The sequence below is a fragment of the Eptatretus burgeri genome, chromosome 10 (genome assembly GCF_056783735.1).
Source record: "Eptatretus burgeri isolate ZD-2024b chromosome 10, Ebu_testis_v1, whole genome shotgun sequence".
NCBI classification, from domain to species: Eukaryota; Metazoa; Chordata; class Myxini; order Myxiniformes; family Myxinidae; genus Eptatretus; species Eptatretus burgeri.
In genome coordinates, this window is record NC_140970.1 from 38600580 (window position 1) to 38624431 (window position 23852).

Below are 23852 nucleotides of genomic sequence, written 5' to 3' on the forward strand. Positions count from 1 at the left end.
CGCAGCTACGCTGACATCGCGGCTTGCCCGCCATCACGCCACGAGGGCGCGGGTAAGACCCTTCGGTCTCGTGGACCTAGCTGCTCATCCAGGTTCCACGTACATTTGGTCCACCGACCTGTCTGCCACCCTTGTCTTGGAGGGTGGCTTTTCTTTGCTTTTGTGTAAAGGCAATGTCTCTGGGCTCACCTGGTAGAACCAGGGAACAACTGGTAGGCGTGGATGACCCACAAAATATGTAAATTAGCCGATGATTTAAACAAACTTGTGAAAACACCATGTGGAGATGATTCATACCAAGTTACATCTAAATTGGGTGAATCCTTTTTGAGAAGAAGTCAAAAAGAAGTCAAAAGTAGTGAGAAGTCAAAAATAAGTCAAAAGTAGTGATCCAGGAATGGTAGGTAATGACCTTTGACCTTTAAATTGACCTACTTAATATACAGTTTTTGATGGAATTTGCAAGGCATCAGGAGGCCTTGGTTCTCAGCAGTTCTACAATGTTTGGTGAAATTAAGACTTAGTTTTAGTATCACAGGTGATGAAGGTTGTGGTCAAGTTTCATCAAAATCGAGTGTAGTTTCAGAGAAGAGAGCAGATACCTTTGGGGGGGGGGGTGGGGGAGGGGTCAACCTGGACCCACTTTCACCCCTCCCCCTCCGTACACCTCCTTAGACCCTTTTTTTTAATGCCGTGAACAAATTTTGGTACATCACTGGTGATGAAGATTGTGGTCAGTTTCATCTAAATTGTGTGTATTTTGGGAGAAGAATGCAAAAACCTTTTTTTTGGGGGGGGGGGAGGTCAAACCACTCCCCCCATGCCCTGGTACACCCCCTTAGACCCATGCATTTCTTAATGCTGTTGACAAATCTAGGTACATCACGGGCGTTGAAGGTTGTGGTCAATTTTCATCAAAGTCATCTTTGTAGTTTCAGAGAGGTTACGAGTGTTTGCAGACAGCATGACTCACTGACTAACAGGACACCGCATGATGCTGATACCTCACCTGAACAATTTTTGTTCCAGGTGAGCTAAAAACGAGTGAGCAGACACAGCAACAGACAATGGCAGATGCCAGAATGCATGTGGCAGGAGAATATTTGGCAAAGGAGGGAAGGGGAGTGGGGATGGTGGCAAAGCGAGAAGGTCAGATGAGAAGTTTTAGTTGAGATGGAGGCTTCATTATTCTACACAATGAATATGGGGTTTTAAGCCGTTCATGCTGCTTGATGCAAATTTTGTCTGGGATGATGGGTAGGGGATGGGGTGGTGGGGGGGTTGGACAGTAGTTTTGAATCACTGCTCAATATCACATTACTGGATCACTGTCAGATCAATCACACACACACACACACACACACACACACACACACACACACACACACACACACACACACACACACACACACACACACACACACACACACACACACACACACACACACACACACACACACACACACACACACACACACACACACAGGCCATTTTCCCCGCTAAAGCAGGGGTTAGCCTTGCGGGCCCCATGACAATCTTCTCCACTTTACCTTGTTTTCTGCATCTCCCCTTCTTAATCCCTTTGCCCACATTTCCTCTTCCACCACATTTAGCCAAGTTATTCTCGGTCTTCCCCGTCGTCCACTTCCGACTACACTCATTTCCAACACTCCTCTCACCCAGTCACTTTCATCCTTCCTCAACACATGAGCCAACCATCTCAACCTGTTTCTCTTCACAACCTCAATCACAGACTCTATTCCCATCATCTTCCGCAAGTCATCATTTGTCTTCCTATCTCTCAACGATACTCCACACATCCACCGAACCATTCGCATTTCCACCCTTTCCAGCCTTTGTTGCTGCTCCATGTTCAGTACCCATGTCTCACTCCCATAAATCATCGTACTCCTCACACATGTAGCATACACCTTTCCCTTCAGCTTCAACAACACTCCCCTCTTCATCAGCACGCCACTCAGTTCCCGAAACTTCTTCCATGCAAATCTCACTCTAGCAACCGTCGAAGAGTCTGATCCACCTTCTCCATTCAGCATGTCTCCGAGATAGCAAAATGTTTTCACCCCTTCCAGCTTCACACCATCTCCAAGATCCAACTCAACAATTCCTTCATCTGCTGCTCCCTCGATGCACACCTTACACTTGAATGTAGCTGCCACACTGGTTAATGACCCTCTCACCCCACTACATTTTCGATGAACCCATTCAGCACACATTGTACACTGAATGGAGTTCACTCCGACACCCTTCCTGCACACAGCACACGGCCACTTCCCAGTCCTTTCCACCTCACCACATGCTTTACCACTTGCCATCACCTTCGTCTTTCCAATATTCACCTTCAAACCTTTTGCCTCCATACATTCCTTCCACTTGTTCATCTTCTCCTTCAGTCCATCCATACTCTCTGCAATCAACACCAAATCATCTGCATACAGCAGCTCCCACGGTAAACCCTCCTTTACCCTCCGAGCCAGCACCTCCATCACAACTACAAATAGAAGTGGACTTAGTACCGACCTCTGGTGCACTCCCACCTTCACCTCAAACTCACCACTGTTCCCATCCTTCGTCCTTACAGCTGTGCGTGCTCTCTCGTACATGGCCATCACTACTCTGATCAACCATTCCTCCACTCCTAACTTCCTTAATGCCCATGTCATAACTTCACGTGGAACCCTATCAAATGCTTTCTCCAGATCAACAAACCCAAAAAACAACTTCTTCCTCTTCTCCATGTACTTCTCCTGCAACTGCCTTACAATAAAAATTGCATCTGTCGTTCCTCTTCCTCGCATAAATCCAAACTGCATTTCATCAATCTTTATCTTCTTCCTTATCTTCGTCTCCAACACCCTTTCCAATACCTTCATTCCATGCTCCAATAACTTTGTTGCTCTATAGGAGCCACAATCCAGAGGGTCACCTTTCCCCTTTTACAGAGGGACGAGGGTACTCAGTTCCCAATCCACTGGAATGCGGCCTTCTTTCACCACCAGATTACAGATCTCTGTCATTCTCTTCACACCCCAACTTCCCGCTGCCTTCAACATATCTCCCACAACTCCCGTCGGCCCTCCTGCTTTTCTACTCTTCATTGCTCTTATAGCTTCCTCAACTTCCTTCTCAGTTATCTTCTCTGCTGGTCCTAAAACCGGGTTACTCTCGATGTTGCTATCCCATTCATTTTCTACATTCAACAGCCTTTCCATATATCTCTTCCATCTTCCTTTAATTCCATCTGAATCCACAACGATTTGTCCCACTTCATCCTTCAAGCAACTCACCCCCGTCACATCAAATCTCTCTCTCGCTATCTGCTTTGCAATCCTGAATACCGCTCTCTTACCCTCTTCCGAATCCAAGCGTTCTCCGAACATTTTCCTATGGGCCTGCTGCGCCTTTGCTACCTCTTTCTTTGCAGCCTTCTTGGCTTCCTTATAACTTTCATGTGCTGCCTCTTCTTCCACCGTATCCTTTGCCTTTTGCCATTCCTTGAACTTCTTCCTCTTCTCTTCAATCGTCTTTCCAACTTCATCACCCCACCACCATGTTTCCGAGTGCCTCGGTGGCCCTTTTGTCCATCCACATACCTCACCAACGGCTCCCAATAGACTAGCTTTCATTGACATCCAACCACTTTCAAGCTCAACCACATCATCCTCAACCATACTCAGCCTCTCTCTTCATGCTTCCTTCACTGTCGCCTCTTTCAACCTTCATCCTCGGTTGGTACTTCACCCGCCAAATTCTCCGCGCACCTTTCACCCTTATATCGCAGACAACCAGGTGGTGCTGCGAAACAGTCTCCTCCCCTGGGATCACCTTTGTGTCCCGGAGGTTTCCCCTATCTCGCTGACGCACCATCAGGTAGTCAATGGTTGTCGTCAACCCACCTGACGTGTATGTAATAAGCTTATTATCCGCTTTCTGGAATTGAGTATTACAGATCAACAAATCAGCTCCATCAGCAAACTCCAAGATCCTTTCACCTTCTCCATTTCTCACACCATATCCATAACCCCCATGGACTCCCTCAAAACCATCTGGACTCCTTCCCACATGTCCATTCAAGTTTCCTCCAACCACAACAACTTCCTCATCTTTCACATTTTCCATCAACTTCTCCATCGCACACCATAACATGTTCTTCTCTTCATCGCTTCGACCGACCTGTGGGGTATATCCCGAGATGATGTTCACCAAGAGATTTCCGATCACGATTCTCACCATCATCAACCTTTCACTCACTCTAGTCACACTCACTACACTGTCTACAAAATCCTCAGAAAACATGACACCAACACCATGCACGCCTTCCGGGCACCCTTGCCACATAAACTTGTACTTCTGCCCCTGCCTTCCCTTCACCATTCTCACACCACTTCCCTTCCACCGTGTCTCCTGCACACAAATGTCCACTCTTCTCTGACCAATGTTTCAACCACTTCTCCAGATCTCCCTGTCATTGTCCCTACATTCCATGTACCAAACCTCAGAAACCGATCTCTACGTGGGGCATCAGACGATTGGTCATCATAAATGGAAAAATTTCCTCCCTTGCTTCGATCGGGTTCCCCACCTTGAGTTTTAACGAGAGGGGGTGAGGACCCCCACAGGGTACTTCGGGCTGTACCCTGCCCATCAGTTGTACTCATCATGTTTTCCTTTTAAGGCGATGTTTTTTATGGCCGGATGCCCTTCCTGACGCCAACCCTTTTAGTCACCTTTTACGACACGCAGAGATACGGTGTACCTATTCTGACCGGGGTACACACCAGACACTGTCAGATCAATGAATCATTTAATTAGTGCCATTTCATGTTCACTGTGAATTCATGTAAAAAAAACTCCTACTCCTGATGGAGGACCATGTTCAAGTTCAAATATCATAAGAATTTCACCCAGAGTGAACGGTAGGTATGTCCTGGCTGGAATACTGCAAGACTATAAAGCATTTTCAGTCCATTTCATTGTGAACCATCTTGAGCAACAAAAACAAAACTTACCGGTTTTTTATTTCCTGAGCAGCAGCATCATTTTCTTTAACAAAATCCAGAAGTTTGCTGTAAAAAATGTTTTGAAAGGAAACGATATCAAACCAAAATTAACTTCTGCAGTTGGTACACAAAATAAATACTTATAAACTTAACACATGAAATGTGTTACTTAGAAGCCAAGTTGCGGGCAATGTTCAGGTAGTAGACAAATAAATGGAAACACCAATGTAATCACTTAATAGGGTGTTGGGCCACCAGGTGTGGCCAGTACGGCCTGTATGTGCCGTTGCATTGAGTCCAGCAGCGTCTGGAATTCTGCAGGAGGGATGCGGCACCAATCTTCCATGAGAAAGTCAATCACCTCACACCTATTTGATGGAGGTGGAAAACACTGTCTCAGGCGTCATTCCCGAATATCCCAAAAATGCTTGATTGGGTTCAGATCTGGTGACTGAGAAGGCAATGACATAAGGATAACATCAGCGTCATGCTCATCAAACCATTCGGTGACCACACATGCTCTGTGGATAAGGGCATTGTCATTTTGGAAGACACCCCTCCCGGCAGGAAAGAAATGCTGCAACATGGGGTGAAAATGATCACTCAGTACCATTAAGTAGTGATTTGCATTGACCTTGCCTTCAAAGAGAATCAAAGAGAATGAATGCACCCAAACCATGCCAGGAAAACCCAAACCATTCCCCACATTACAGAACCACTAGAACCTTTCATTGTTGGAACCAAGCACTCAGGGTTGTAGCGTTCTTTACGTTGACACCACACGTGTACTTGTCTGTGACTCAAGAACATGGTGAAGGATGATTCATCTGGCCATGTCACATCTCTCTACTGCTCAGTGGTTCATTGTCTGTGCTCATTGCACCAATGGACTCGCAAACGTGCATTGCCAGGTTTGATGAGCAGTTTGTGCACTTCAACCCCACTATGGTGGTGGAGTTGTCAGTGAACCATTTTTGATGAAACGGGCTGTTCACACTCCAGGTTGAAATTTACAGACAATTGATCTGCAGTTGTTCGCCTGCTTTGCCTTTCATTTTGAAATAATGCAAGGATATCACGATCCTAGAGTTTGTGCTTCCACCCGCTGATGATGTCTTTCTCTCGGAGTTCAATACCGACATCACCTTCAACACTGTTGCTCATAAAACATCATCACGTTGAGCTGGCTTTGTCACTGAAGCTCCTGCCAAATGCGCCCCAATAATCACCCCTCTTTCAGTCACTGAGGTCTGCTCTTGCAGTCATGCTAGCCATAATTATAATATGCAACCATGCCTCTGGAGCATTTTTATAATGGCCCTAAGCATGCTGGGGTGTGATTTGCTTAATTAAGACATGGGCCACACCAGTGTGGAAGCCATTGCTTTCAATATACTTGGTGTTCCTCATTTACCCAGGTGTTTCCATTTTTTTGTCCACTCCCTGTGCATTTCTAAATTACCTGGTTAGTGATGTACCAAGATTGCAAATCAATTAAATAAATAACAAACTTTTCCGAGGTTACATTTTAAAACAAGTCCAGAAAGGAAGTCCTCTTTTCAGTATCTTGTGTGCGGTAAAGTGTAAGACCTAAGTAATATCAGAATGAAGAACTAGTCATGCTTATGAAGGCTTGTGTCGATCTGCGTCACAACAGACAGGTCGAACAATGGATGAAATGACAATGAACGAGGTATGTTAACCGCTGTGGGTAGCAAGAAGAAGCTTACGTTTCAGGCATTAACCCTTCATTGGAGCAAAAGAAGAGCATAATAATTTCATATACGCAAGCATCACCCAGCTTCCAAAGTAACACGGGTCTTTTTTGTAAATACATGGGTGGTTCATCACAGGTACTCGATCTAAGGTGACAGAATTAGTCAACTTCATTGAGAATTTATTTTTCTTTGTGAATTATGAAGTAAAATTGCAGCTACTTAACTATATTAAAATGAATTTTAAAAAAGGAAAAGCCTTAAAGCTGCAGGGGAAGTTTTTCTGCCCTATGCCAGATACCATTTGTGAAGTATATATATTGAAGAGTAAGCTGCAGGTCTGTCAAACCATACCGCACGTCAGTGAGATCGTGAGTGACTGGTATGTAGTGCACCCATGGGTGCAGTTGTGGGTAGAAAAACTCCAGCCATTCATCCCCAACGTGAAAAACGAGCGAGTTGCAGAGGAAGAGGTGCTTGAGTCGGAAGCTGGCTGCTACACCACGGAAATTGAAAAGATATCTAAAGATGGATTAAAAAGAAAAGAAAAATACATGAAGTGTGTGACGTAAAATAAAAAGGAAATAAATGCGAGTACATACGGAAAAAAATTCAAACAGATTTTCTTGCACATTTAGCCTCTTATTGTCTCTAATAACTATCCCCAATTCACATGCAAAGATATTTCATCCTCAAACTAGAAGGGCACTCGGCAGATCGCATACCTCCGCCGCGTAATGGCTGATCCACGAAAACACATCGTGCCCAATAGATTTTTGAAATATCATGCTATATATTGTTTTTGGCCCGATCTCTCAAAGGAGAAGAATCACTTACAAAAATTATCGGATCTGGATTCGGATCTTCACCAAAACTGAATCAATCAATTCCTTGTCACACACCTGTGTCCACCAAGTTTTGTCTGAATCTGTGTACAACTTTTTGAGATATTGTGTTATATATCGATTTAGCCCTATCTCTCAGTGGTGACGAATGACTTTAAAAATTTCTAGTTGGCGGATCCGGATCCAGATCCAGATCTTCACCAAAATCTAATGAGTTTGTCCTTGTCACACACCCGATTTGCCCAACAAATTTCATCCAGATCCGTCCACAACTTTTTGAGATGTCCTGCACATGCACACAGACAAACAAACAGACAGAGGGGTGAAAACATAACCTCCTCCACCTTCGGTGGCAGAGGTAGCAAAGTAACTTGCAAGTTAGAGTTTGATTAGGCTACATAGGGTTAATGGGGATAGAATAGATTATGAGTAGGGATGGGTGATGACAGAAGATGGTGGTGCACTACATGCTCGAAGCCCAGCAGGGTGGAGTGGAGTCAGACAGCCTCATGAAGGTGGTTCCACAAATGGTTGAAAATAGATAATGGTAATACTGGCTACCACCAGATGGCGTTTGTGGCCTATGTAAGCACATTATGTGCGGACAGACATACAGAGAAACAAACAAACCCAGCAAAAGAGTTGAGGTGTGCAGTCAGCCTGCTTTTTAGACGTTTAATCTGCAGGGGGTGACGAGAAGAATCCATGAATCCTGGAGTTGATGAGGGGAGTTGAAGTGCTGAAAGAGCAGTGGGAATTATATAGGAGGGGATGATTAAAAAAAATTTATTTAAAGAGAGAACACCAACTTGTTTGCAATGAGAGAACAGACCTTGTCCCTTGGTTTCATCGTGGGAGGGATCACTGATGTTGGGATCCTTAAATTTCACAGAATCCAAGACAGACAGATATGCTGTCGTGCCAGCTCATATGGGAAAGCAGTACTCCACTGAGATACAGATAAATGCCTTTTGTTGAATGTATCATTTAATTATCTCTGCCAACGAAGTTGAAGGAGATAATGTTTTCACCCCTCTCTGTCTGTCTGTCTGTGTGCAGGATATCTCAAAAAGTTGTGGACAGATCCGGATGAAATTTGGTGGGCATGTTGGGTGTGTAACAAGGACGAACTGTTGAAATTTTGGTGAAGATCCGGATCCGACAACTGGAACTTTTAAAGTGATTCTTCACAATTGAGAGATTGGGCTAAACTAATATATTGCACAATATCTCAAAAAGTTGCAGACGGATTCAGATGAAACTTGTTGGACAGATTGGGTGTGTGACAAGGAAGAATTGATGCGGTGAAGATCCGAATTTGGATATGAGGATTATTTAATTTTTTTAAGGATTCTTCACCATTGAGAGATCGGGCCAAAAACGATATAGTACTGTATAGCATGATATTTCAAAAATGTATCGGGCCCGATATGTTCTCGTGGATCAGGCATTGCGTGGCGGAGGTATGCGCTCTACCGAGTGCCCTTCTAGTTCTCTCTCATTCTCCCTCTCCTCCCTCTTTTCTACGTCAGCTCGTTCTTCCAAAAGCCTCAATCCTGTATTTTTTTTAAATTAAAAAAAAACTAAACTCCATATAGCTCTGAAGTCAAACCATTACAAAGAAATTGCTCTTAAAGTGCTGAAAACAATCAATGGAATGGGGAACCAAATAAAAATCAGGTACGAGAGAAATATTTTGTATTAAATGAGTCCCAGATTATATCTCATTATTTAACTGATAATATAATTATTTTACAAGCAAAGTTGGTCCAATTATAAGGTCTGATTTCTTCAAAACTCACAAAGTTGCCACTGATAATGTCACAATAAAAGAAAAATCTAAAATGAGTTGGATTGATTTCACTCAGAGACCATGACGCACATGTTCATGCAGTTTAAATATGATGCAAAACTTATTACTGCACAGCCATCCCAGAAAGTAAACTAACAACAGAATGGTTATGTACATACCCATACGTCATGTCTTCCATGCTACATCCCATTGAACGTTACTATGCCTTCTTCTCCTATCCTCGAAAGTTGTTTTGGCTGTTTTGTTATCACTTTGAATTGATTAGTAGATGATGCATCCAATTCCTCACGTCAATTTATCTTTGTTCATTAATCTTTACTCTGTAAGTATACAATCCAATGATTGCTCTATTTGTGGAAGAGTTATAACATAAAAAAGGTCAACTCACTTAAACTTACAGTGGTCCACAAGGGACACCTCTTCAGCAGGAGGTCTTCCTAAAGTGTCCTGCAGAAAGACAGAACGATTCTTCAACATGAAACCTCAAAGAGAAAAAATACAAGCCAAATCTACTAAACTGACATTATTGCCAGAACTGGTAACATCATCAAAGTTGTGAAAGCATCTTGGTTTTTGGAAATATTCCTTTTCAATCTCAAAAGCAGATCATTTGGGTTCATGTTAAGCCTCATCAGGTTTCATGGCAACCAGTGAATGTCACACACTACTCAAAATAATTCAAATTAAGAAGTGATCAATGTTTTTGCGGCTAAAGTACATAAGTCACCATTTCCAGGTGTGTTAAACACTGCACCACGTGCCTGATGCACAGTGTCGTGCGCCGACCTCAAAACAAGGCTGGATATGAAGTGGTACAGGAAACTTCAAAATGGCAATTCACATTGGAATGTTTACATACTGCGTGTGATGTGTACAAGCACCTTTTCCGACTTCCATGCCTGGTTCTTCGTGTAAGCAGCATCTATTAAAGATGGTTCACCCCTTGAAAGCAGAATCAGTGGGTCTCTTTCAGGACTTGTTCTGAAAAGGGCAAAAATTGCATAAACTTTTCAGTCCCATCTCTTTTGGCAAGAGGGTATTACAAGAAAAGTATTTTATATAAATTATCGCTTCAAATAAAACTTATACACAAGGACTGTGAAAACAGGCATGAAGCAATTTTATTGTTTACAGGATCGTCGTGGAGCTGCCACACACACATCACACACACACGAATACAGAATACACGAGAAACAACACAGGACTGTTAGACGAGCCAAACACACCCACTAAGCTTGAGAGAAGTGGTCTCATTTCCATGGGCACTCTGAGGACCAGCGACACCATAACAATGACACCACTTTTCTCGCCACACTCAGCGGGGCATTTCCAAAGAAGGAATTTCCTCCTCCCCAAGGATGCCAACCTATGGGGATTATCCATACTCTTAACGAAGCATTTATAAAGTCTTTGGTACGACTTGGGCATGGTTTGAACCCCCGACCTTCCAGACTCAGAGCGGATTTTCTAATCATTACATCAGAATTTGGTTAAGCAAGCATTGAACAAATATCAAAATTATCTCCGATAATAAAGGATCAGCAATTATAAGAACTTGCAAAGAACCTGTCCTTATGGATGGGTTAATGCCCGAGGAATCACAGACTAAATGACTTGAAATACCGGGAGTGCCGCTATATGATACCTATTTACATTGAGCTGCTCCCCCCAGAATATCGCCAAAATATGATTTTTTTTACCGCCGAGAACCTACCCATGCACTTCACCCCTCCCCCCCCCCCACCGACCCCCTTCCTGAGTACAATCACCAGTTTTCAACTCATTCCATCCAGCGGTTTAGGAGTGCAAGGAAGTCAAACAAGCAAACACAAACACACATCTTCTCTAACTGGAGTCAGATTAAAATAATGATCAGTGAAAAGGGAAGGTATGAGAAATTAGTGGGTATGGGGGGAGGGAAATCATTTCGTTAAAAACAATGACTTTATAGTTATTGATTTGCATTAAAACAATGACCATATTCTGACTCTGATGTACAACACTCTGTTACAGAACTTCAGTACTGCCAAAGCAGTTTCTTGGAAAGGGTTACACTGGGTGGTTTGCCATTGCCTTCCCAGGAGTAGTTAGGGCAGGAATTAGTGATTTGTTCATGGTGCCGAAGATAGCTCTACTCTTCGCGAAGGACATCGTGGGATCTTTAACATCGACCAACTAATGCTGGGAGAATGGACGCCCAGATTAACATCCATCTGAGGGATGGCACACACATATCGATGAATCACTCTGCCTGTGAAACACCAGGAAGACAGTTTATAACTTTGTCGGGATTCAAACCCAAGCTAGACAGTTTAGAGGTGAGTATGCATACCTCGAGGACATCCTGCTAGCCCAATGATCATATTGGGAGTACATTTCGGATTTAGGAATCATACTATACCGCATATAATTTGACGCGTGTTTGTGAGGCTTACTTATATGCAATCATATCCCACTGGAGAGAATGAGTTTGAATTTGGTGGTTGCACTTGGGATGTGCCTGGGAAAGTTTTAGAAATTAAATTTTTTTGTAGTTGTGGGGGTTTGGGATGAGGGGGATGATGCAAACTCTCTATGTAAATGTGTACCGTAGAGTGCCACCTGGTGGTGGTGGGAAAAGGTATTACAAATCAGGTGTGGAGAGGACATGTAATTGCGAACTGTAAACGTGGCATCGAGCAAATGTTTTACTGACAAATGCTTTACTAAGTAGAAGGGAGGTGTTATTATGCTCCTGGAGGAAAGAATAATTTTTCTTTGCTGGCTTGTGTGGGGATGATTACCATGTCTGGTCACTCATCAACTTCCATGTGGCAAGCATGGTGAGTATGCCAAATCGACCTCAACATGAGTTCAAGGAGACCTTCATCCTGCAGTGAACTGTAATAGGTGGTTTACGGTTATGGTGGTATGAAAAAAAAGAGGTTGAAAAAAAAAATCATTAAATTCTGGATATATCTCTTGATTGTAAGTTCATCTGCATTTCAATAGAAAAACAAACAGGTCACATGACATGAGCAAATATGTGTGCTCCTCTATCCATTGGACAGTTCACATTATGTTTGAAATAAAATGTTTACAAGTCATCTGACGCACTCAGCACACATCTGTTTCCCACAAAAATGTATTTCAAAATAAATGATCCACGTCGGTCGAACACCGAAAACAATTGCATGCGGTTTTGCCAGGTCTGATGTGAGAATGTACGACCATAAAAATTTCAGCTCACAAGACTTACATTCACAAGGTTGTACACAAGTACATTCCAAAGTATATATTATCAAGAAAATACTACTACAACTACTTGTACTTCTTTAACAGGCCCAATTAATACCACCTCTTGTGGGATTCGCTTAGGAGGGGAGAGTTTTTTTCTCAAGCCTTTAACGAACTGACCGGCCAGGTCTGATGTGCAAATGGAGTTGGTTTCGGCAAGAAGTTTGAACTTGTTCAGGGTACTGGCGATTACTCAACTACTACTGGTGAAAGATGCTGTGTGATCTTTAACATCCACCAGCTGATGCTAGCGGACAGGACATCCAGCTTAATGTCTATCCAAGAGATAGTGCATTCATTGATGCAATGCCATGCCTATGAAACATCAATCAGGCTGTCTTTAATTAGGCTGAGAATTGAACCCTGACGCGACAGTTCCAAGGTAACCATGTAACCTCTGCAGCAACCCGTCGGACATATTACCAAGATAACTTGTAACACTAGAAAGGCACTTGGTCGAGCGCATACCTCCGCCAGGCTGAACAGTTTACGTTTTGCATCCCAGTGATAGGCTGGATATGCATCCGAACCTGATCCAAAATCTAATTGGTTTGTTTTTCTCAACTAAACAATTCATCCATCAAGTTTCGTCCCAATCCGTCCACAATTTTTTGAAACATCATGCTATACTGTATATTGTTTTTAGCCCGATCTCTCAATGGTGAAGTATTTGAAAAATATTAGTATCCGGATCCGGATCTGGATCTTCACCAAAATCTCATCAATTTATCCTTGTCTTACACCTAACCTTGTCCACCAAATTTCGTCCGAATCCATTCATAACTTTTTGAGATATCCTGCTCACAGACAGACTGACAGACAGACTGCGGTGAAAACATAACCTCCATGCACCTCCGATGGTGGAGGTAATTATATCCTAAACTAAATAAACCAAAATGGCAGCCTTGCTACACGCAAAGGAAAGCAAAAGTTTTACCATTTTTTGAACAAACACTAATATTTCTTTCTTCAGGGATTGGAAGGTCTGCAAACAACCAAAAAGATTTCTCCACAGGTTTGAATTTTGCTGGCAGGTTAAAACTCCACAGGTTAGAATAGTGATGTTCATTAAATTAAATTTAAATAAAGAATAAAAAGAATAATAAATAATGACATTTGTTCCTATACCGTGATCCACGAAAGAATGCAATCGCCTTCTTTTTCTCCCATGGCCATTTCTCAGCAGCTCTGCAAAAACAGAAAACAACATATGAACATCAGCTGTTGCCCATCCCCGGCCACCCTGTCATTTACTGACACCTTCATTAAACATCCACGTGCCAACACAGTGTCAACCAGCTGGCTGTCCATCCATATACAAGTCCGACCTGCACTTGGGCAATCTGAAAATAAGATGGCAAAAAAAAAAGGATTTTTAAAGTTATAATAATAATTATAGAACAAATAAAACGAGCTCAGCACTGAACCATCTCACGAAGTGTGGCTTCCACAAGCGCCATTAGATGGACATTACTCTCCATTTGGTCATTTTGGAAATGTCTGAAAGTCTTGAGCCAATCGAATATGAATGTATCATTTTTGAAAATTGATCGGCACGAGGCATGCTTATCATAGATACCATTCATGCGTTTATAAAATCAAGTTGATTGTCCTCGCCTAGCAGCACATAGATATGTAGTGGGAAGGAGTGGGGGGTGGAGGGAGGGATTTTAAAAACCAAAGCTCCGTAAGTAAGAGGTTGATGTTTTCTCAAATTCACCACTTCAAAAACTTGGAGCTTGATCCCCAGTGTTTCTGGTGTCTGCATTGAAGCTCCATAGATAAGATAATGTGGAGAAATAGCTTAATCAAATGAAATATATATATATATATATATATATATATATATATATATATATATATATTTAATTGCAATGGCTTCACTGGCAAGATAAGAGGATGTGCGACTATTATCAACCCAAAATAACAGAAAAACATTTGTGCGATCAGAAATTACACTTTCGTGATTAAATGTAATTATGCAATCTGGCCCCTTCTATCACGGGGGTTGACTGGTTGTGGTTGTTGTTTGCTATCGTTTATTGTTGTTGTTTGTTTGCTGTTTAATCTGAATGAAACCATGAATTCGAGTGGTGAAATCACAAAAACCTTTCATGGCAAAGAAAGGAAGAATGAAAGGCTGACATAAAAGTAGACATAGAATCAGAATTTTAGTAAAATGTGTTGATATACATATAATTATAAATGAAAAGGCATACAAACTTAATATGTACATTTGGGAAAAACAGTGCTTTTGAAAATTTCATTTATTTATATTTTCATTTACGGATGCTTTCCAACAGTTCTGATTGTTTTTTTGTTTTTTTTAACCAGTGGATCAGATTCGATGTCCATTGACACGTAAAATTATCGTGCTTCCAAATTGTCTCGAGTCGCTCACCTGCATATATTTTTAGCTATCTAGAATTTACATTCCAGATAAGGTATTGTCATCACGCACCATCCGTCTGTCTATCAGTCTCCTTTTTCGACATCACCGGCCAAACCGCAGGGCCGATCCAGCTGTGTTCATCTCCTGACTGGCAACAGGAATTGCAAAGCCTGTTCCACTGAAATGATAAGTAGGTCAAAATGTAGGAAGATGCAAGTCAAAATGGCCAACTTAGAAAATTCCTTCAAAAATCTTTTCCAGACCCACCAGTCAGAATGCTCCCAAATTTGGGTTGATATATTGTTGCTGAGCTGGACGTCGGCCGCGAGCACGACCGCGAGATGGAGCTGCAGAGTCGGCTCGACCGATCGCCCGGAATTCAGATCGTACTTCTTTGGAAAACTCCGGAAAAATACGGGTCCCTTTTTGGACCGTGAAGGGTCAATATTTCTACCGTGTGGTACAGGGTTATTCGCCAATTTTCAAAATACCTAGGGACCACGTGGCGATTTACCGAGTCTCCACACCCTCGACGGCACCCGTACGGAACGAGCTGCCCAGCGTACTCGTTCCGTGTGCGATATGAGCGGTTTGATCGTCGAGTTCCGTCGGTCCCGAATACCCTGTTACAACGGCACAACGGCCTGGCTAACTTTCCAACACGCAGAATGCTCAGTCAATGAAAGAATAGACGCAAATGAGCTGAAACATTCAACAATCGGGGTATTTGTTCACAATTGGGGATGAGGGGAGCACATAATGGCAGAGCTAAACCAAATATCACTAAGCACATATACAAGGTATGTACAACAAGAGCACTTATACAGTTCACTACTTACTATACTGGTGCCACAAACACACATACACACACACCCAAAGAATCGGACCAATGGTCTTTATTCGGACCTCCAGCCCGGAGGACAGTCGGGCTGAAGAGTAGATTCTGCCTCAGACCTGCCCACCTCATGTGGTCTTCGAGTTTTTCGGACCGGGCACCAGCAAGGGGGAGCTGAATCCGACCACCGCGAGCCGCGATCAGCTTTCCGAGCTCTGGCGGATCCCCTCGCGCTCCGGAACACACGCTGGTGAGATGAGGCGCCAATCCTTCTCAGTTCGCTGCGTCGATTCCCCTTCAGAACCACCAACCAAGAAGAGAAAAAGAACCGAACCAGAACAGAGCGAACAAGACCCACGAACAAGAACCAAGGACTCAGAACAACAACAACAACCTTCTTATCCCTCTCGGGCACGGCTCGTTTCCGGCGTGACTCATTCGCCGACGGTGGGGGCTGTCGCATCCCATTTCTTCGAGTCCCCCACGCGAGCTGATTTATGTCCATATTCGGGCATGGAATTCAGTTTGTTCAGCGTTGGGTGGGGTCTGTCGCAACCCACCCCTTGGAGTCCCCCACATGAGCCAATTTATGTCCATATTAGGGCATGGAATTCAGTTCGTTCAGCGTTGGGTGGGGGCTGTCGCAACCTATTTCTCGGAGTCCCCCACGCGAGCCGATTTATGTCCATATTAGGGCATGGAATTCAGTTCGTTCAGCGTTGGGTGGGGGCTTTGTCGCAACCCATTTCTCGGAGTCGTTGTTATCGTTGGTGTTGGTTCGTTGGTGTTGTTAAATAAAAGAAAACCTGACTCTTAAAATAACTTCACAGCGCATTTACATTTATTCACCCATTAGACTAGGGGATGGATTCTAACTAGAAACACATACTTATCAAAATAACTAAGCTATAGGAACCTGAATGTCTGTGTGCTCATGGCTTCCAGATTCGCAACAATATAACATGCTACCAAACTGATATATAACACAATATCTCAAAAAGCTGTGGACGGATTCGGATGAAACTGGGTAGACAGGTTGGGTGTGTGACCACAACAAATTGATTCGATTTTGGTGAAGATCCAAATCCGGATCTGACAACTAGAATTTTTAAAGGAATTCTTCACCATTGAGAGATAGGGCTAAAATGATATATTGAGGGCTATCTCAAAAAGTGATGGATGGATTCGGATGAAACCTGGATGATAGGTTGGGTGTGTGACAAGGATGAATTGATTAGATTTTGGTGAAGATCTTGATCCTATAATTTCTCAAGTCATTCTTCATCATTGAAAGATTGGGCCAAAAACGATATTCCAAAAAATTATGGATAGGTTATGACAACACTTGGAGGATGAGTTGGGTGGTTTAAAAGAACAAGCTCATCAGATTTTGGTGAAGGTCTGGATCCAGATGCGGCCTATCAGTGGGATACAAAACGTAAACTGTTCAGCCTGGTGGAGGTATGCGCTCTACCACGTGCCATTATAGTTTGAACATTTTTAAAATTCCGGATCACCTTAATTGACTGCATTTCTGTTCTGGAAATCTCTTGATCAAACAAATTATGTTGCATGCAAAATGGTGGTGTTGTTGACCCTTTTCCTTGAAAGTGAAAGCATCACCACCAAGTATAACAACTGCCAAAAGTAAGGCTCAGGTCCAATGTTTCAACCATTGAGTGGTCTTCATCTGGGACTGTGTGGGTAGCATACACTAGACGTCAAATACCTACGAGGGAGAAAGAATGGAAGGAAGAAACCGAGATAGGAAGATAGCCAAGGAGGGTGGTACAGTGTCACCATGCCTGCCGTCAATAACTCATTGATGAAGCAGTCATTTGTTAACACCTTACACGAACTTTCTTAAATTTCAAACGAGAATTCATGAAAATTTTCTCCACTTCCAACAATGACCTCAAATTCTTCTGCAATGTAATGTGTAGTAATCCAGCATAACTTTTCAAAATCAGCTGTTCAAAATGTTTCACGTTTGCTTCAGTGACAACAGCTTGTTGCTCGTGAGAATGTGCACGATCTCTCACCAATTCACAGCCTTCATTTTTGAATGCATTGCATCATTTAAAGACACACAACAATGTGAAATAGATGTATCCCCAAATTTTGCATAATCAACATGGAATTTCAGCTGGTTTGATGTTCTACTTTGCAATTATCAAGAAACTCGATGATAAACCTGTTTCACGGCACATATGACCTTGCATGTGAAACACCATAACCTAAAGCCAACACCACACCTACCCCATTAATTCCAAACAGAGATCTCAAAGGCAAGTATAAAGCAACCTGAGAAGGCCTACACAAAGGAAGCACTTTTGCCATTTCGAACCCTTCCCAGAGTTCCTCCACAACTACAAAGACGTTCACACGTAGTACACACCCCCTCAGCTACGGGACAGGTTTCTTCACTTATTGGCGATTCATCAGCGACAGAGCAGACAGCAATGCATACTTATGAGGATCCCAAGCATGTACCATGTGCAAACGTCAAAAGCAGTCGATGTAAAAGCAAAGAAAGACCCACCCACACCTCTCACCTGTGAATGGAGGGAATAGCCAATCAGGTCTCACCTCATCAACGAAATCAAGTTGCCTAGGATTATATAAATAACCAACCCTCCCACACTCCTCGAGCCAAAGAAGCTGCATAAAGCAACCCAAGAATAATGTGTATATATATATATATATATATATATATATATATATATATATATATATATATATATATATATATATATGTATATATATATATATATATATCTCATAATTCTTTATATATAATGGTTTGCATTAGCAGGAACAATTGTCTGGGTGGCAGATGGATGGTTGTTCTGTGCGGATTATGCGGTTTTACCATGCAAGATATAATCCGCGGCGATGCTCACCATAACAGTCAGGATGTGTATCTGATGTGTAAACAACAAATGTAGTCTTCTTTGTTAGATATTTATTGGTATGCCATCCTGATGAGGGAAAAATAAGCCAAAAATCCGGATCGGTGGTTCCGTTTGATGTATACCTGATGATGACCATATAATCTGTCTGTTTGACAGTCACTGGGCCAAGGCCTCTGTGTTGGAAGCGACGCGTTGGTGTGGACTGTGCCCAATGGGGATCGGCGGAGTGCTCGTCACACTCCACGTTTCGATATAAGTATATGCATATATTTTTATTTTATTTAACAGTATTTTATAGATTTATGTGGTTCATGCCTGTTATATAAATGCTAAATTTGAAGGTGCCCCATCATTCCTTCTTTCAACTCCAGTTGGTACTGCTTGGAAGCTTTCATATCAGTGTATTGGTAATACACTCTGATATACACATTCCAGGTCTAAAGTCCTAGAGCACCCCAATATTTCCAGTTTTTACTGAAACTTAAGCAGGTTAATGTTTCATTGTACTCTGAAATTAAAGCATTGAAACAAATAAACAATTGCAGATAAAAAAGAAATCATGGAATCGTTTTGTTGAACAAAATTTAATCTAAATTTTTGACTCATTAAAGTAACCACCTTTTGCAGATATAACAGCTGAACAAAAAAATAAAATAATAATGACCGTTTTTTACAGCCATTTTTCCCTGCTGTGCAGGGGTTAGGCTTTTTCTTGAGGCAATGTTTTTTTATGGCCGGATGCCCTTCCTGACGGCAACCCTGGTCGCCTCTTACGACACACAGGGATATGGTATACCTATTCTAACCGGGGCATACACCGGGACCAGTACACTGGTACTCACTTCGCCGACCTCAGATGGATGACAGGCTGACTCAGCCCCCTAGTGTTAATTCAGCAGCCAACGGGGCTTGAACTCAGGACCCTGGGATCCCAAGCCGCCACCCTAACCACTAAGCCAACACCAGGCTTATAACAGCCGAACATACTCGTGGAATTCTTTCTACAATGGAAATCAAATATTGTTCGGAAAGTTCTTCCCAACATTGTTGCAGAAGTTCCCACAAATGTGGTTTTTTTTTTGTATCCCTTGTCGAGGCTCATATGAGAGCCAACACACATCACACAGCAAGGGGGGCATGAGACAAGAGGGGCGGGAGTGGGAAGGACAAAACAGTGGAGAAGAGACATTTGGAGATCTGTGGACGGGAGAGGGATGGGGTGGGGAACATGGGGAATGCAAAATGGACATTACAGGGACTTTCAGGATGGAAAGCAGGGGGAATTTGAAGGAGGTGGGCTTGGGTGGATTATCGGCGGTAGAAAAGATCGAGGATTTGGATGGGGGATGATAAGATGTGGTGGTGAACAGCTGTTTTGAAGGCCTGGAGAGAAGAATGGGATTGAATAGAGTGAGGGAGTTTATTTCAAAGGCGGGAAAAAAGAGGAATGAAAGAGTGAAGGTGAGCAGTGATTCGTGATTTTGGTAGTTTTATCAGAAGGGGGTTGTTGGCGGACCTTGAGCGCCTTGCGGAAATGTGGTGGGAACAAATCGCAGAGAGAACAGGGGGGGGGGTAGAGGCTGGAGAGTTGCACTTGTAGGTTGCTTTGATTTCACCCTTCTGTCCAGTTCATCCCGAACCAGCTCGATGGAGTTTAAGTGTGGAGACTGTGCTTGCCATTCCATGATTTGAAGCCTAACGTCTTGTTCTTTTCTTCTAAGGTAGTTCTGACATAACCTGGAGGTATGTTTTGGGTCGTTATCTTGCTGTAGGATAAACCCCTGACCAACTCGGCGTAGACCAGAGGGTATTACGTGGTGCTGCAAAATGCCTTGGTAGCCCTTTTGGTTCAGGGTGCCAGTCACTCTGTGCAAGTTACCGACTCTGGATCCAGCAAAAGAGCCCCAGATCATCAAGCTTCCTCCTCCACGTTTGACAGTTGGTGTCACATCCTGAGGAACCATCCTTTCACCGACTCGACGGTGTACAAAAACCCTGCGTGATGAATCGACGATTTCATATTTTGATTCATCAGTCCATAAGACCTTCTTCCAGTTTTCAGTAGTCCACTGGTGGTGCTTCATGGCCCAAGCAAGCCTCTTTTTCTTATTTTGCCATCTTGGCAATGGCTTTGTTACTGACACTCGACCTGTCAAACCTGCAGCTCGAAATCTTCTCTTCACAGTTGAAACTGAGACTTCCTTACTTCGACCATTGTTGAGCTGTGCTTGAAGCTGCTGTCCTGTGAGAAACTTGTCTTCGGATTGTGTTGTGGCTTTGGGTCTGCCAGACCTCTTCCTGTGAGAGTTTCCTCCAGTTTCCAAGTGCCTTTTTGTGGTGTCAGAAACTGTACTCACTGACACCTTGGCTTCTTTGCAATTTCTCTGAAGGAAAGACCTACACTTTGAAGGGTTATAATGTTCTGTCTGACTTCCTCTGTTAATTGTGTTTTTCTCGCCATTATGATAGCAATATACAACTTCCTGCAATGCAATATTGTTCAAATAATGCTTCAGAGTGGAGCAACACAGTCTGTTCCAACACTGCTTTTATACAGACAGAGGGTTTGTAACTAATCAACAAAAGTTGGGACACCTGTAGGAATTGTTGGCATCAACTTTCAAGGGTTAATTTACTTCCATTCCTGCAGAACAGCTGCAGTTGCTTACCCATTACTTGTTCCCTGAAAAGGGCCGTTTTTAACAACTCTGAAATTTACATTATTTTTCAGTTTTTGGTAACCTAAATTTTTTTTTTTAACTTCTGGCAGTCTACCACTTTGCTTTGTACCATTTCAGATTATTCACTGGACTTGAACTGCTTAAATTTCAGTAAAAACTGGAAAATTGGGGTGTTCTAAAACTTTTGACCAGTAGTGTATCTCTGATATATACATGTGCAGCATGATAGCCTTTGTTGCCCTCATTAAAATGCATATATACAAATATATATAGATATACAGTATGTATCAGAGATATATATCGGAGTACATTACCAATACACTGATATGAAAGCTTCCAAGCAGTAGCAACTGAAGTTGAAAGAAGGAATGATGGGACACCTTCAAATTTAGCATTTATGAAACAGTCATGAAACCACATAAATCTATAAAATAAAAAAATATATGCATATATATATATATATATATATATATATATATATATATATATATATATATATATATATATATATATATATATATATATATATATATATATATATATATATATATATATATATATATATATATACACTGATGAGCCAAAACATTATGACCACCTGCCTAATATGCTGTTAGTCTTCCGTGTGCCACCAAAACAGCGCCGACCCGCCGAGGCATGGACTCTACAAGACCCCTGAAGGTGTCCTGTGGTATCTGGCACCAAAACATCAGCAGCAGATCCTTCAAGTCCTGTAAGTTGCGAGGTGGAGCCACCATGGATCGGACTTGTCGGTCCAGCACATCCCACAGATGCTCAATCGGATTGAGATCTGGAGAATGTGGAGGCCAGGGCAACACCGTGAACACTTCATCATGTTCCTCAAACCATTCCCGAACAATGTGTGGTGTGGCAGGGAACATTATCCTGCTGAGAGGCCACTGCCATCAGGGAATACCATTGCCATGAAGAGGTGTACCTGGTCTGCAACGATGTTTAGGGAGGTGACACGTGTCAAATTGACATCCATATGAATGGCCGGACACAGGGTTTCCCAGCAGAACATTGCCCAGAGCATCACGCTCCCTCCACCGGCTTGTCATCTTCCCACAGTGCATCCTGGTGCCATCACTTCCCCAAGTAAACTGCACACACCTACACAGCCATCCACGTGATCTAAAAGAAAACGGGACTCATCGGACCAGGCGACTTTCTTCCACTGCTCCAAGGTCCAGTCCCGATGCTCGCGTGCCCATTGTTGGCGCTTTCGACGGTGGACGGGGTCATCATAGGCACTCTGACCGGTCTGCGGCTATGCATCCCCATACGCAGCAGGGTGCGATGCACTTTGAATTGTGGCACATTCTTCCTGTGAACATCATTAAAATTTTCTGTGACTTGTGCCACAGTAGTCCTGTCTGTTCGTACCAGACGGGATAGCCTTCGTTGCCATCGCGCATCGATGAGCCTTGGGCGCCCAACACCGTCACCGGTTTGTGGTTTGTCCCTCCTCGGACCACTGTCGGTAGGTACTCACCACTGCTCAGCGGGAGCACCCCACAAGCCTTGCCGTTTCAGAGATGCTCTGACCCAGTCGTCTGGCCATAACAATTTGGCCTTTGTCAAAGTCACTCAGGTCTTTACTCCTGCCCAATTCTCCTGCATCCAACACATCAACTTCAATAACTGACTGTTCACTTGCTGCCTAATATATCCCACCCCTTGACAGGTGCCATTGTAACGAGATAATCAATGTTATTCACTTCACCTGTCAGTGGTCATAATGTTTTGACTCATCAGTGCACACACACACACACACACACACACACACACACACACACACACACACACACACACACACACACACACACACACACACACACACACACACACACACACACACACACACACACACACGAGACTTGGACGAGTAAGGTGAGATTGACAGTGGGGTAGCTAAATGTCATGTGCAGCCTGTGACTGCTGGTTGCATCATTTTCTGGGGGTGTGGCTTTCCCGCTGATGCAATATCCTCTCTTACCAATACACTGATATTTATGTCGCCGACCTTAGAAGGATGACAGTCTGAGTCAACCACACCTGGTATAATTCAATGGAAAACATGGGCTCAAAATCAAAACGCTAACATCTTAAACCAACCATCTTAACCGTTAAGCCAACACCAGGCTTGCCAGCAGGGTAACAGGGCAAGAATTGGGCACAATCAGTAATGGAATAAATAAACAGAAAAGGAATAGATAGAGAGAGAAAGAGAGAGAGAGGTGGAGGACACTGAAACTCACAAGTAATAGGGTTGGGATAGGAATGGCTAATGGGGGTAATACAGATAATGGGGCAGGATGGGGGATGAAATAAGATG

The 23852-nt window shown here is 43.0% G+C and overlaps 1 protein-coding gene across 3 annotated transcripts in view; it reads right to left on the reverse strand.

The window, feature by feature from the left end:
* POGLUT1 (protein O-glucosyltransferase 1) overlaps positions 1-23852 on the reverse strand; it is a 94977-nt gene that overhangs the window by 57256 nt on the left and 13869 nt on the right. For all 3 annotated transcript variants that reach the window (XM_085897939.1, XM_085897938.1, XM_085897940.1), the window contains exons 6-10: positions 13799-13858; positions 10276-10375; positions 9783-9841; positions 7091-7258; positions 5031-5087 (exon numbers count right to left, since the gene is read on the reverse strand). In XM_085897939.1, coding sequence (XP_085754065.1) covers positions 5031-5087; positions 7091-7258; positions 9783-9841; positions 10276-10375; positions 13799-13858 — 444 coding nt within the window. The remainder of the gene's footprint in view (positions 1-5030; positions 5088-7090; positions 7259-9782; positions 9842-10275; positions 10376-13798; positions 13859-23852) is intronic.